This window comes from Pristiophorus japonicus, chromosome 6 (assembly GCF_044704955.1).
Source record: "Pristiophorus japonicus isolate sPriJap1 chromosome 6, sPriJap1.hap1, whole genome shotgun sequence".
Taxonomy (NCBI): domain Eukaryota; kingdom Metazoa; phylum Chordata; class Chondrichthyes; family Pristiophoridae; genus Pristiophorus; species Pristiophorus japonicus.
In genome coordinates this window covers 40,533,201-40,547,712 of record NC_091982.1, presented here as the reverse complement: position 1 = coordinate 40,547,712, position 14,512 = coordinate 40,533,201, and the positions used below count along the sequence as shown (strand labels likewise).

The following is a 14,512-nucleotide window of genomic DNA, read 5'->3' as shown; positions in this document are numbered from 1 at the left end:
GCTGGACAGGCTAATGGGACTCAAGGTAAACAAGTCCCGTGGTCCTGATGAAATGCATCCTAGGGTATTAAAAGAGATCGGAAGTTATAGCAGATGCATTCGTTATAATCTACCAAAATTCTCTGGACTCTAGGGAGGTACCAGCGGATTGGAAAGCAGCTAATGTAACGTCTCTGTTTAAAAAAGGGGGCAGACAAAAGGCAGGTAACTGTAGGCCGGTTAGTTTAACATTAGTGGGGAAAATGCTTGAAGCTATCATTGAGGAAGAAATAGCGGGACATCTAGATAGGAATAGTGCAATCAAGCAGACGCAACATGGATTCATGATTGGGAAATCATGTTTAACTAATTTACTGGAATTCTTTGAGGATATAACGAGCATGGTGGATAGAGGTGTACCGATGGGTGTGGTGTATTTAGATTTCCAAAAGGCATTCGATAAGGTGCCACACAAAAAGTTACTGCAGAAGATAAAGGTACGCGGAGTCAGAGAAAATGTATTAGCATGGATAGAGAATTGGCTAGCTAACAGAAAGCAGAGAGTCGGGATAAATGGGTCCTTTTCGGGTTGGAAATCGGTGGTTAGTGGTGTGCCACAGGGATCGGTGCTGGGACCACAACTGTTTACAATATACATAGATGACCTGGAAGAGGGGACAGAGTGTAGTGTAACAAAATTTGCAGATGACACAAAGATTAGTGGAAAAGCGGGTTGTGTAGAGGACACAGAGGGGCTGCAAAGAGATTTAGATAGGTTTAGCGAATGGGCTAAGGTTTGGCAGATGGAATACAAAGTTGGAAAATGTGAGGTCATCCACCTTGGGAAAAAAAACAGTAAAAGGGAATATTATTTGAATGGGGAGAAATTACAACATGTTGCGGTGCAGAGGGACCTAGGGGTCCTTGTGCATGAATCCCAAAAAGTTAGTTTGCAGGTGCAGCAGGTAATCAGGAAGGCAAATGGAATGTTGGCCTTCATTGCGAGAGGGATGGAGTACAAAAGCAGGGAGGTCCTGCTGCAACTGTATAGGGTATTGGTGAGGCCGCACCTGGAATACTGCGTGCAGTTTTGGTCACCTTTCTTAAGGAAGGATATACTGGCTTTGGAGTGAGTACAGAGACGATTCACTAGGCTGATTCTGGAGATGAGGGGGTTACCTTATGATGATAGATTGAGTAGACTTGTTGGAGTTCAGAAGGATGAGGGGTGATCTTATAGAAACATTTAAAATAATGAAAGGGATAGACAAGATAGAGGCAGAGAGGTTGTTTCCACTGGTCGGGAAGACTAGAACTAGGGGGCACAGGCTCAAAATACGGGGGAGCCAATTTAAAACCGAGTTGAGAAGGAATTTCTTCTCCCAGAGGGTTGTGAATCTGTGGAATTCTCTGCCCAAGGAAGCAGTTGAGGCTAGCTCATTGAATGTATTCAAATCACAGATAGATAGATTTTTAACCAATAAGGAAATTAAGGATTATGGGGAGCAGGCGGGTAAGTGGAGCTGAGTCCACGGCCAGATCAGCCATGATCTTGTTGAATGGCGGAGCAGGCTCGAGGGACTAGATGGCCTATTCCTGTTCCTAATTCTTATGAGTCAATCTCCGGCCACCATACATGTCACCGGGCAATGGCCTTCATTAACACGATGCCAGGTTGCTCACTGTTGAGTTCTCTGATGAACGCTTCCCTTCCTTTCTGGAGCATGACTACCTGGCTGCCCCAGAGCAGGCAGTCGGCTTGGATGGAGAGCTCATCTATCCGTCTCTGAAATGGTCTGACTTCCTTGAGGCACGCCCTGTTTGCGGGCGCCCAATCCCCAGTCAGGACACATTTCTTTATCATGGATAGGAGGGGGGTCCTGTTGGTCCAGAGTTTGATCTGGCGAGCTGTGATGGGGGAGCCCACAGTGTCAAAAGCCTCAATGGCCATGACCATCTCAGCGCTCTGCTCCGACGCCCCCTCGGTGGTGGCCAGTGGGAGCCTGCTGAGCGCGTCAGCGCAATTTTCGGTGCCTGGCCGGTGCCTTTTGGTGTAGTCATACGCAGCCAGCGTGAGGGCCCAGCGCTGTATGCGAGCTGACGCATTGGCGTTGACAGCCTTGCTGTCGGATAACAAGGATGTTAACGGCTTGTGGTCCGTCTCTAGCTCGAACTGTCTACCAAAAAGGTACTGGTGCATCTTTTTTACACCGTAGACACATACGAGTGCTTCCTTCTCGACCATGCCGTATCCACACTCTGCCTGGGAGAGCGACCTGGAGGCATAAGCCACCAGTTGGAGTCAGCCGTCATCGTTACCCTGCTGCAACACACACCCAACCCCGTAGGATGACGCATCGCATGTTAAAACCAGTTTTTTACACGGATCAAACAAAGTCAACAGTTTGTTGGAACACAGAAGGTTCCTCGCCTTATTGAAAGCCCGTTCTTGACAGTCCCCCCAAAACCATTCACAACCTTTACGCAGGTTCCAACAATGTGCTTAAGTTCGGCAGAAAGTTCCCAAAATAGTTCAAAAGTCCCAGGAATGATCGCAACTCCGACGTGTTGCCGGGCCTGGGCGCCCGGCGGATCGCCTCTGTTTTTGATTCAGTGGGTCGGATCCTGTATGTGGCAACCCTCCTGCCCAAAAACTCGACCTCTGGAGCCAAAAACACACACTTGGCCTTTTTCAGCCGCAAGTCTATCCAATCCAATCGGCGAAGCACCCCCTCCAGGTTGTGGAGGTGTCCTTCTGTGTCTCGACCCATTATGAGAATGTCGTCTTGGAATATGATCATTCCAGGAATGGATTTGAGCAAGCTTTCCATGTTTCTCTGAAAGATGGTTGCTGCCGAACGAATGCCAAACGGACACCTGTTGTAGACAAATAATCCCTTGTGTGTCGTGATGGTGGTCAGAAGCTTGGATTCTTCAGCCAGCTCCTGAGTCATGTAGGCCGAAGTGAAGCCCGACTTCGTGAACAACTTGCCACCTGCCAGTGTGGTAAAAAGGTCCTCCGCTCTCGGAAGCGGCTATTGGTCTTGCAGCGATACTCGGTTGATGGTGACTTTGTAATCGCCACAAATCCTAACCGAGCCATCTGCTTTGAGGACGGGAACGATGGGACTTGCCCATTCGCTGAATTCAACGGCCGAAATTATGCCCTCTCTCAGCAGCCTGTCCAGTTTACATTCAATTTTTTCACGCATCACATACGGCACCACTCTGGCTTTGTGGTGCACTGGTCTGGTGTCCGGAGTGATGCGTATCACTACTTTCTTGCCCTTGAACATTCCGACACCAGGTTGAAACAGTGACCCGAATTTTTGCAGGACCTGTAAGCATGAACTTCGCTCCATGGCTGAAATGGCGTGCACATCCCCCCATTTCCAATTCATCTCAACTAGCCAACTCCTCCCCAAAAGCGCGGGGCCATTTCCCGGAACGATCCAGAGTGGCAGCCGGTTCTGTAATCCATTATGTGTTACCACCAAGTTTGCACTACCCAGCACTGGGATGATTTCTTTGGTGTACGTCCGTAGCTGTGCCTCATTGCGTTCCAGTTTGGGCCTGCTAGCTCTGTGTGGCCATAGTCTCTCAAATTGTTGGGCGCTCATGAGTGACTGGCTAGCTCCCGTATCCAGCTCCGTGTGCACCAGGATGCCATTCAGTAAGACTTTCATCATCATGGGTGGCGTTTTAGTGTATGAGCTGTGGATGTCAGCCACATGAACTCTCTGAACTTCAACATCTATGGCTTTACCCCAGGCCTCATCTTGCATTGCAGACCCCTCGTCTGGTTCCTCTGTCTCGCAGATTAGCCTCGCTACTGCCTTTTTGCACATCCTGGCAAAGTGTCCACTGACATTACAAATCCTACAGGTATATTGCTGGAACCTGCAGCTTCTCGCAGTGTGTCTGCCCCCGCACCTCCAGCACTGGCTGAGATTGAGATTGCTGTTAACAAAAGGACTATTACGTGGCATTCCTCTCTGATTGTCCATTTGGCTGTTTCTAAGCACTCTGATGGTGGGTGTTAATGGTCCCATCGCGGGACGCATTGTTCCTCGAGATGGCGTGAATTGCCGATCCCCTTTCCATTGCCCATCCCAGAGTCTGTTGCTGCCTGGGCGGTTTCGAAATGACCTTGCCTGCCTGCGGGGTCCCGAGCTGCATTCACCATGTTAACTCCCTGGTCCGTCGCCACGTTTGGACCAGGGCTGCGCGCGTAAATTAGCTTGGTCTCCTCTTCCCCTGCCATAAAGGTCTGAGCTATTAACGCCGCCCCTTCTAAAGTCAAGACCTTAGTCTTTATGAGCTTCCTGAAAATGCCGGCATGATTAATGCCCTTGATGAAAAAGTCCCTTAACATCTCCCCCCTGCAGGCATTGGAGAACTTACAGAGACTGGCCAAGTGCCACAGTTCCGCCACGAAGTCCGAGACGTTTTGTCCCTCCCGACGCCGGTGAGAGTAGAACTGGTGCCGGGCCATGTGTACGCTACTCACCGGCTTGAGATGCTCACTGATCAGCTGGCTGAGTTCTTCAAAAGACTTGTCTGCCGGCTTTTGGGGTGCAAGCAGGTCTTTCATCAGCGCATACATCTGTGGTCCACAGCTGGTCAGTAGATGCGCCCTCCGTGTGTCAGCCACTGTCTCTTTCTGCCAGTCCTTTGTGACAAAGCTCTGCTGGAATCTTTCCACGAAGTCGTCCTCACCCACACAGTAACGTTCCTCTGTGCCACCGGTGGCCATCCTCGTGGTTCGGTGACTCCCGTTTCTCGTTGCCAAATGTAGTGTCCCTGCACCTTACTACAAACTCACACAAGGCATGGATATATCAGACACGGTCACTCTGTAACCTTCACCTTTATTGCCAGGACCAAAGAGTGTGGACCCTGGGTGGGACCACCCCTTTTATACCTGGAAATCCAGGTGAGGAGTGTCTCCCGCAAGTTCATCCTCTGTGGTCGGGGTGTGCATTTCTAGGGTACAGGTACAGTGTATATGAGTTACAGTTACATGACTATGTCATTGCAAGATGGTTAAATACATGACAATGTCTTTGTAGTATATCGGGACAGATATGACCGCAAGTACCTCAACTTTGGAATCGGAGTATGCATGTAGAGTGGAAATTGCGGGCTGCAGTTGACAGTGCGTGAAGTGGGTTTTATGCACAGCCTCGCTCAAAATGGAGACTTGAGCTCCAAGGTCAATGAGGAGACAGCAGGGCATGTCGTCAATGTTTACCTCACAGTCCTTGAATTTGCCCGAATAGATGTGCGAAATGTCACTAACGGTGTATACCATACTGGGTCAATCAGCCATGATCTTATTGAATGGTGGTGCAGGCTCTAAGGGCCAAATGTTCTACTCCTGCACCTATGTTTCTATGTTTCTATGTTTCTATTGAGGTTGTCCACGTGTTGAATATGCTGCGATGAGTGACAGACACTAGCAAAATGGTTCATTTTACCAAAGCATTTCTTCCCACATGCAGGGCAGTTAGGACTCTGCTGAGTGTGATTTGTCCCCACAGTTAAAGCAGCAAAAATTAAACCCGTGATCTATAGTGGGTGGTTTATTACTAGCCCTGAGTCTCTGCTTTGGACTTTCCACTTTGGATGAACACCATGCACATGGGCTGTAGCTGAAGTCTGCTGCACAGGGGAAGCAGGGGATCTGATCACTTTTGAATCGGAAAGCACTGATTCGATTTGGATGGCCAAATTAGTTGCTTTATCCAATGTCAATTTGTCAGCCTCCATTAGCAAGCATTCCTGATCGTTGTTTTCTCAATAATTTGATCCCTGATCATTTCCTCTGTAAGTGCTCCAAAGTTACACGTAGTGGCCAGTTCAGTTAAGGAAATTATGTACTGTTTGATTGGTTCACCGTTCCCTTGAACCCTTTGACGGAATTGATATCTCTCCATCACAATACTTTTCTTTGGCCCAAAATACTTCTCTAGGGCACTTACCGTTTTGTGGTAGGACTCTGTGTCTTTCGATTTGGCCAAAGATGTGTTGGCCTTCGATGCTGAGGCAGTGGATAAGTATTGCACAGCGGCGAGCTGGTGTTACTTTGTCGCCATCTAACCCAGTTGCCATCATGTATGTAGAAAAACGTTTTATCCATCTCGGCCACGGAATTGGAGGGTCCCCGGGTGTGGAGAGGAAAGGCAGGGGGGTGGGGAGGTTAATTTGAGTCATTGTCATCGCCAAATTATATTGTGTACACGTAAATAACTGACAAACTGAGCCAGGAGAAATGTAACTTAACTTAACTGTGCTTTTATACAACCCAAAATGGAGTCTCAAACAGCTTGAACCAGAATGAATACAGTGACTGTGAATAGCTCCTGCAGGGTCCTAATACCCATCCAATGAGCTGTAACAAATAAATAGAGTATGAACACAATAATGAAGAGAAATGTTTTTACATTGGAAGCAGATTCAATGGTAACTTTCAAAGGGGAATTGGATAAATACTTGAAACAAACATTTGCAGAGTGATGGGTAAAGAGCAGAGGAATGGGACTAATTAAAAAGCTCATTCAGAGAGCAGGTTAATGGGACTAATTGGACAGCTCTTTCAAAGAGCCGGTGCAGGCACGATGGGCGGAATGGCCTCCTTCTGTGCTGTATGATTCCATGATTCTATGATACCTGCAACAGATCTGTAAGCGTAATTGGACTTTCTTGAATTTTTTTCCCCCTTGGACCCTGCTCTCTCTTTTCCCCCTGAACAGGCCACCTGACACCTTGATGGGGGTTCGGAGGGGAAGAGAGATGGAGAAGGAAACAGCGGCTGTGGCTCTATGAACTATTGTTCATTTGTGCCGCATGTGGAAACATCAAACGTCACGTTACCTGGAAAACATTTGAAATGAAATGGCGTGTACATTCATCGCCTACGCCAAGACACAGGAAATACTACATCTAAAGAGAGAAAAAGAGCGAGGGAGGAGGAAACTGCTCAACTGAACAGACGCCTATTATCAGACCACAGAAGAGAACGGCTGCAGAAAGGTCTGCTATAGAATGGAATTAAAAATGCCTAGTGTTTAAGATTCCACTAAAATTTCACAGCAGTCTCAAAATGGCTAGTCAATACTCGTTAAAGGGACATATATTGCCAGAGCTGATTTACTTGATAGGGCTGGTTGTTTTATGCAATGTGGCACTCAGCATGCAGTCAAATGGTGAGTCTTTCGCTATTTTTCTATTTCTTGTTTTAAGCTAGCAGGAAGGAAACATTTTGAAGCGTGTATTTACCTCCACCCCATTTAGATCTCATTTTTCTGTTTACACTATCTGAAACATATAGCTCAAAAATATTTTGGGGTTTCTAAACAATTTACTTTAATTTTGTTTCTATTTAAATGTTCTAAAAGTTCATATATGTTGTTTGATTTTCATTTGAAATAAAAAAAAAGAGAAAGACTTTCATTTATATAGCGCCTTTCATGACCACCAGACGTCCCAAAGCGTTTTACAGCCCATGAAGTATTTTTTTTGAAGTGTACTCACTGTTGTAATGCGAGAGATGTGGCAGCCAATTTGCGCACAGCAAGCTCTCACAAACAGCAATGTGATAATGACCAGATAATCTGTTTTTGTTATGTTGCTTTGAGGGATAAATATTGGCCAGAACACTGGGGAGAACCCTCCTGCTCTTCTTCAAAATAGTGCAGTAAGATATTTTATGTCCACTGGAGAGGGCAGACGGGGCCTTGCTTTAACGTCTCATCCGAAAGACAGCACCTCCGACATTGCAGCGCTCCCTCAGCACTGCACTGGAGTGTCAGCCTAGATTTTTGTGCTTAAGTCTCTGGAATGGGACCTGAACCCACAACCTTCTGACTTAGAGGTGAGGGCACTACCAAGTAAGCCATGGATGACACTATAAGGCATCTTCATCGACAATACGGTCAAGTGCGGTGTACCAAGCATGAATGGCAATAAATCAAATCTTGGTTAAATGAATCGGAACTGCAGGAAATATATTATTACCCCCTCTCCCCTCTCATATTTACAAATTATAAAAATTGACTTTTTGATGGATAATTGTAAAAAATTTTAGAGGATCTTTTAAAATCAAAATTGATCTCAGCCTCAAGTAGTCACATTTTTAATTACGAACATTGAGCAAGTAAAAATAATCTGATACATAGCAGCGTAGACCAAGCAGAGTTTAGCCCATTTATAAAAATATTTGATATATCTACTAATAAAATGGGAAAGTCCTGAACTGTGTTCTAGTGAGTGAATCATTTCAGCCTTTCGTCCTACAAAGTCAATTATACATTACACTTGATTTACAGCCAAAATTATAACCTCATGCATGACCTGGTTATTTACTTTATTTGTCCTTGGTTAATGGCCAACACTGATAAGTTAGTAGTTACTGAGGACATTAAAAGTTAACCACACAGAGTCACATGTGGGCCAAACTGGGTAGGGGTGGCACATTCCCTTCCCATCAGGGAACCAATTGAGATTTTGCGACAATTCAACTGCTTTCATGCTTATTTTCTGGTGCGCCTATAATATGGCAATCACCAGAAATGTTAACGAATTCACTTTCACAACTTGCCATGGTAGGAATCGGACAACTCGGGTTACTAGCCCTGTGCCATTATTGGGCTATTGTACGCTACTGCATCAACCGATCAGAGGTTAGTCCACGTATCAATACTTGATATATCTACTGAGAGAATGGGAAACTAAAAGTCCTAACCAGTTCAAAAAAGTAAATCTTCATCACTAATTAAAAGGTAGAGTGAATTATGCAATAGGAAATTGGAGCTGATGTTTCATTGTCAATATGTATTGGGTTAGTATATTATCCGCTGAATAGGAATTCAATACAGTGCAAATTCCTTTAAACTCTATATGCAAAGCTATGTCTAGATTAAAGACATCCACTTTGCCATACAAACCCAAAGATCTTCAGCTTGTGCTGAATTAGCACAAATAGGGATTACAACTGGCCTCAGCATCCCTGAGCTGAGGAGGATGGGGGAAATCAGCTGGGGAGTTCCTTGACCACCGTCTAGTGACCCCTGCTATACTGTAGATTTAGGTTAATTGACAGTGATGCCCTTCAATGGTTGAATAGCCTACTAATAATGATGAGGTATTGAAGGATTGCAGATACCTGTGGAGCCATATGCTACCCAGGAAAAGGGGGGAGTAAATATTTGGAGGATTATTTTTTTCAAATACAAGCACTGAAAAACTCATAAAACAATCCTGGTTCTTGTTGAAGTTATCCTTGTCCTTGATGGGAAAGAAATGCAGGATTAGATCTACATTCTTAGAAGTAATACTTAGTAAAGAGCTTCACAATCTATAACTTAAAAAATAGTTTCAGTATGTTGTGAAAATACATGACACAAAGATATGACACAGAGCTAGTCATGGTGGAGCTTATAGGTAGGCAATAATATAGACCCCTTACACACAGGAAATATGCTTCTGCTCGAGTCTTTGGGGTACCAAGTGTCAAGGCACCACTTTATCAATGTGACACATACAACCGATAAAGTTGTACCTAATAGAGCATTGAAGTTTTATAGGTAAAAAGTCAGGAGCCAAGATGTAGGCCTCTCCTTCTCATCCTCCAGCCAACCATCTCTTCCTGTTATTTCTAAAGATCAGCAACAACAAAAAAATGACCAGACTTTAAAGAAAATTAAAAATGGCCAGCCACTGATTAGCCTGGCCAGTCTAAACAGAGCCAGTCTCTAAACAGCAGGCCAATCGCCCTGACAGCAGCGATAGGGAACGGGAGCATTCCAAGGTCAATCTCCCTTTGTCTTCCCAGTGCATCTACTTCACTGTTTCGTCTGATAAAGTGGAAGCGATGCAGCGCTCCACTGAGGAGCCCTGCCAATATGAATTAGAGCAGAGGTTAACCTATTTGGAGGTTGGAAGTGTGACATATGTCACATAAGATGGATTAGAATGCGTCATGTAATACAGCAACCTCAGTGCTGCCTCCACTTTTAGAATGTGCATTTGAAACCGGGCGATCAGCCTCTCCACCCCCCCACTCTGCCCCAGGCTAGTAATGTATTTGTATTGATGGTACATCAACTTGCTCAGATTCTTAACCTCAGCCTGATCCTGAGATGCAGCGAAAAGAAGATTCGAAGACAGTCCAGAAAAGTTATCAGCTCTACTTTAATGATTAACATGTAGGACTTCATGCTCTACAGCTCTTTTCATTACACTTTCCATCTGTTATGGAATGCAATCTTATATTCCCATGCAAATTTCTGCTAATTAACTTTCATTTATTTGTCAAGGAGCGATTTTTATGCAATCCGTTATACTGATACCAGCTGCTAACTATCTTTTTGTTTTGAAAGCAGTCCAACAAGTTTTGTCATTATAAGAACATAAAAACCTAAGCAATAGGAGCAGGAGAAGGCCATACGGCCCCTCGAGCCTGCTCCACCATTTAATACGATCCTGGCTGATCTGATCATAGACTCAGATCCACTTCCCTGCCTGCTCCCCACAACCCCTTATTCCCTTATCATTTAAGAAACTGTCTATTTCTGTCTTAAATTTATTCAATGTCCCAGTTCCACAGCTCTCTGAGGCAGCGAATTCCACAGATCCACAACCCTCTAGGAGAAGAAATTTCTCCTCATCTCTGTTTTAAATGGGCGGCCCCTTTTTCTGAGATTATGCCCTCTAGTTCTAGTCTCCCCTATCAATGGAAACATCCTCTCTGCATCCACCTTGTCAAGCCCCCTCATAATCTTATACATTTCGATAAGATCACCTCTCATTCTTCTGAATTCCAATGAGTAGAGGCCCAACCTACTCAACCTTTCCTCATAAGTCAACCCCCTCATCTCCGGAATCAACCTTGTGAACCTTCTCTGAACTGCCTCCAAAGCAAGTATATCCTTTCGTAAAAATGGAAATCAAAACTGCATGCAGTATTCCAGGTGTGGCCTCACCAATACCCGGTACAACTGTAGCAAGACTTCCCTACTTTTATACTCCATCCCCTTTGCAATAAAGGCTAAGATTCGATTGGCCTTCCTGATCACTTGCTGTACCTGTATACTAACCTTTTGTGTTTCATGCACAAGTACCCCCAGGTCCCACTGTACTGCAGCACTTTGCAATCTTTCTCCATTTAAATAATAACTTGCTCTTTGATTTTTTCTGCCAAAGTGCATGACCTCACACTTTCCAACATTATACTCCATCTGCCAAATTTTTGCCCACTCACTTAGCCTGTCTATGTCCTTTTGCAGATTTTGTGTGTCCTTCTCACACATTGCTTTTCCCCCCATCTTTGTATCATCGGCAAACTTGCCTATGTTACACCTTGTCCCTTCCTCCAAGTCGTTAATATAGATTGTAAATAGTTGGGGTCCCAGCACTGATCCCTGCGGCACCCCACTGGTTACTGATTGCCAACCCAAGAATTAACCATTTATCCCTACTCTCTGTTTTCTGTTAGTTAGCCAATCCTCTATCCATGCTAATATATTACCCCTAACCCCGTGAACTTTTATCTTGTGCAGTAACCTTTCATGTGGCACCTTGGCAAATGCCTTCTGGATGTCCAAATACACCACATCCACTGGGTTCCTCTTTATCCACCCTGTTCATTACATCCTCAAAGAATTACAGTAAGTTTGTCAAACATGACTTCCCCTTCATAAATCCATGTTGACCCTGCCTGACCGAATTTTGCTTTTCCAAATGTCCTGCTACTGCTTCTTTAATAATGGACTCCAACATCTTCCCAACCACAGATGTTAGGCTAACTGGTCTATAGTTTCCTGCTTTTTGTCTGCCTCCTTTCTTAAATACTTTTCTACTTTCTATCACATTATTTCAGACTGGTGGGAGTTTCTGAGCATCTCTAATGTTGAATAATAATCCACTGAAATGCAATAAATAACTTTTGCCCCCATGCCTTAGTGGGTAAATACACTATATGCCATGGTAGTAGACCATATACACCAGAGGGTCCCTGGTTCAGTAGAAAGGCTCTGTTGACTTAGCTGATTTTAACAGCCAGACAACTATGGTGGCGCAACAATTGGCCTCAGTTCCCTTCAGCTAAAGAGGGGTAAAATAGAAAGTGTTTCCACTTCTATTCATTATCCAATCACCTATTCTGGATATCAGACCGGTTTGGCGGTGATACTTTCCATAGTTGAATAGCCTACGGACAATCGTTGTTTAAGCTCACATACTAAGAATTGCCGCATGAATAATGTACCGCAGGATTGCCAGCACCTGCATACCTAAACCCCAGCAACAGTTAGCAGTCTCAGAAGAGGGAAGAAAAGAGGTCAAAATTGGCAAAAGAAATGGGAGAAATATATGAGCTAGCATTCATTCTTGACTAGCATTGCACCAAAATAGTCTACTTAAATTATTATTATTATTTATTGTTAAGAGATTGTTATTTTCCAGTAATTGATTGTTAATTGTTTCTTGATAAAGTTGCAGTTGAATGTGTTAACGTCATCAGAAGTGAGACTTGAATCCAAATTGAGCAAAACCACAGTGTGAGAGTCACAGGCCTGGAAATTGGTTGACACTGCAGCTATTATACAGATGTAGAATAGGCGTCAGAGTGGCATGCGCACACACACTCCTCGCAGGAAGTGTGCCACCCATCATATTAGTAAAGGCAGACAGAGGCGACCAGGGCCTGCACTGGAAAGAGGTGTTAGGTCCTTTGCAAATAGGGGACAGAATGCCTGTTTGAGGCCCCCTTCCCAAAACGCCAGGCCTGCTGCATTTAGGATAATCATTTCTACATACAGCCTAACCAACGGTCCTTAAAGGGACCGCTGAATGCCACAACCAAAAACCAAGCATTCTCTTCCTGGCTCCACAGCAGTCCCGAAGACATTTGCTAGCCCCCGTTCGTTGCCTCTCCTGATCGCCCCCTACCTCCCTCCCAATCACCGAGCCCACCCCACCCCACCCCCCAGGGCCTACCTGTGGGCCACTGCCAAGGAGGCAGTCGGACTAACCTTGTCCTCAGGGAACTGACGAGCTGCCTCTCGATGCTCAATTGGTGTCTGGTGAGACCCGAGGTCCAATTTCAGGTGAGCCTCGGGCCTCCAGCTTCTGGCCTATTTCAGGCCTGAAGACGGGTGAAAAGTATTATCACACCCCACCGCCACCAAGTATTTACGAGCAGAGCCTGAGCACCTCAAGTAATAGTCCAGTTGATTTTTCCTATTTCAAATGAGAGTTTAAAATTACAATCTTGTATCCCTGAGTGTGTTTAAAATGCTGGTGTGTATAGTAATTGTTGACAAATACAATGGTATGGAGTATCTACTGGGGGTGCAATCAGGAAAATGCACCCAGAATGTGCTGGAGGCTGCACTGGTGTTGCCCAGATGATAGAATCATAGAATGGTTACAGCATAGAAGGAGGCCATTTGGCCCGTCGAGCCTGTGCTGGCTCTCTGAAAGCGCACCTTAGCTAGTCCCAATACCCCACTCTTCCCCGTAGCCCTGAATTTTTTTTCCTTCAGGTACTGATCCAGTTCCCTTTTGAAAGCCACAATTGAACCTGTCTCCACCACCCTTTCGGGCAGTGCATTCCAGATCCTAACCAGTCGCTGCATAATAAATTTGTACTCATGTCGCCTTTGATCGGTTTGCCAATCACCTTCAATCTGTGTCCTCTGGTTCTTGACCCTTCCACCAATGGGAACACTTTCTCTCTATCTACTCTGTCTAGATCCCTCATGATTTTGAATACCTCCATCAAATCGAAAGGTGATGTTATGTCCAAGTTTCTGTGCAAACTCATTAGCATAAACCCAATCGTAAAATCTCCCATTAATCAGTGCAATCAAGCAGCATAACTGATGACAATCGATTTGTGACTGGAATAGGTCATTGACCAGCAAGACAAAGAAGAGTTGGATTGTCAGGTAATTAGCCATTCTTTAACTGGCTGATTTAATGCTCTTGGTCTTACTTTATAATTGGCTTCAATTGACTGCTGGTCACTGTTGTCTTTAGGAGTCCTTTACTGCAGCCGAGCAGGACCTGTGTGGCTTCAATTTATTGCTCGTCACAGGTCTTATGTATTAATCATTTGACCAGAACAATTTACTGACCAACTTAAACTTGGATTTAAAGTAATAACAATGGTTTAACGTGAACAAAGTGTCTGTGTGCCCGATGATGACCCTCAAATGGGCACAATTGGTGGAAACCCACCACTACAACATGGAGGCATGGTGTGGGCAGGGGGGGCGACTGCTTGTGGCAAAGGGATTTTTGAAAAGATCACGGAAACACGGAGTAAAGAGTTTATGGCCACACCTCACCTACGCTTAAAATTCCACAATCTTTTGGGTTATTTGATTTCATTCAGCTCAATTTCCATTGTGACCTGGACAGAAATTGTAGAGATCCCACCCCAATAATTAGCTGGTGCACTCAGCTCACTGACACAATGAATAAACAAAAATTGACTTTGTTGCTACTTTAAATGGAAAAAGATTCA

The 14,512-nt window shown here is 44.9% G+C and overlaps 1 protein-coding gene across 3 annotated transcripts in view; it reads left to right on the top strand.

The window, feature by feature from the left end:
• The first annotated feature begins 6,958 nt into the window (after nt 1-6,958).
• Nucleotides 6,959-14,512, top strand: part of LOC139265122 (cytokine receptor common subunit gamma-like) — a 90,083-nt gene continuing 82,529 nt past the window's right edge. For all 3 annotated transcript variants that reach the window (XM_070882029.1, XM_070882031.1, XM_070882028.1), the window contains exon 1: nt 6,959-7,187. In XM_070882029.1, coding sequence (XP_070738130.1) covers nt 7,085-7,187 — 103 coding nt within the window. In that variant the 5' untranslated portion in view covers nt 6,959-7,084. The remainder of the gene's footprint in view (nt 7,188-14,512) is intronic.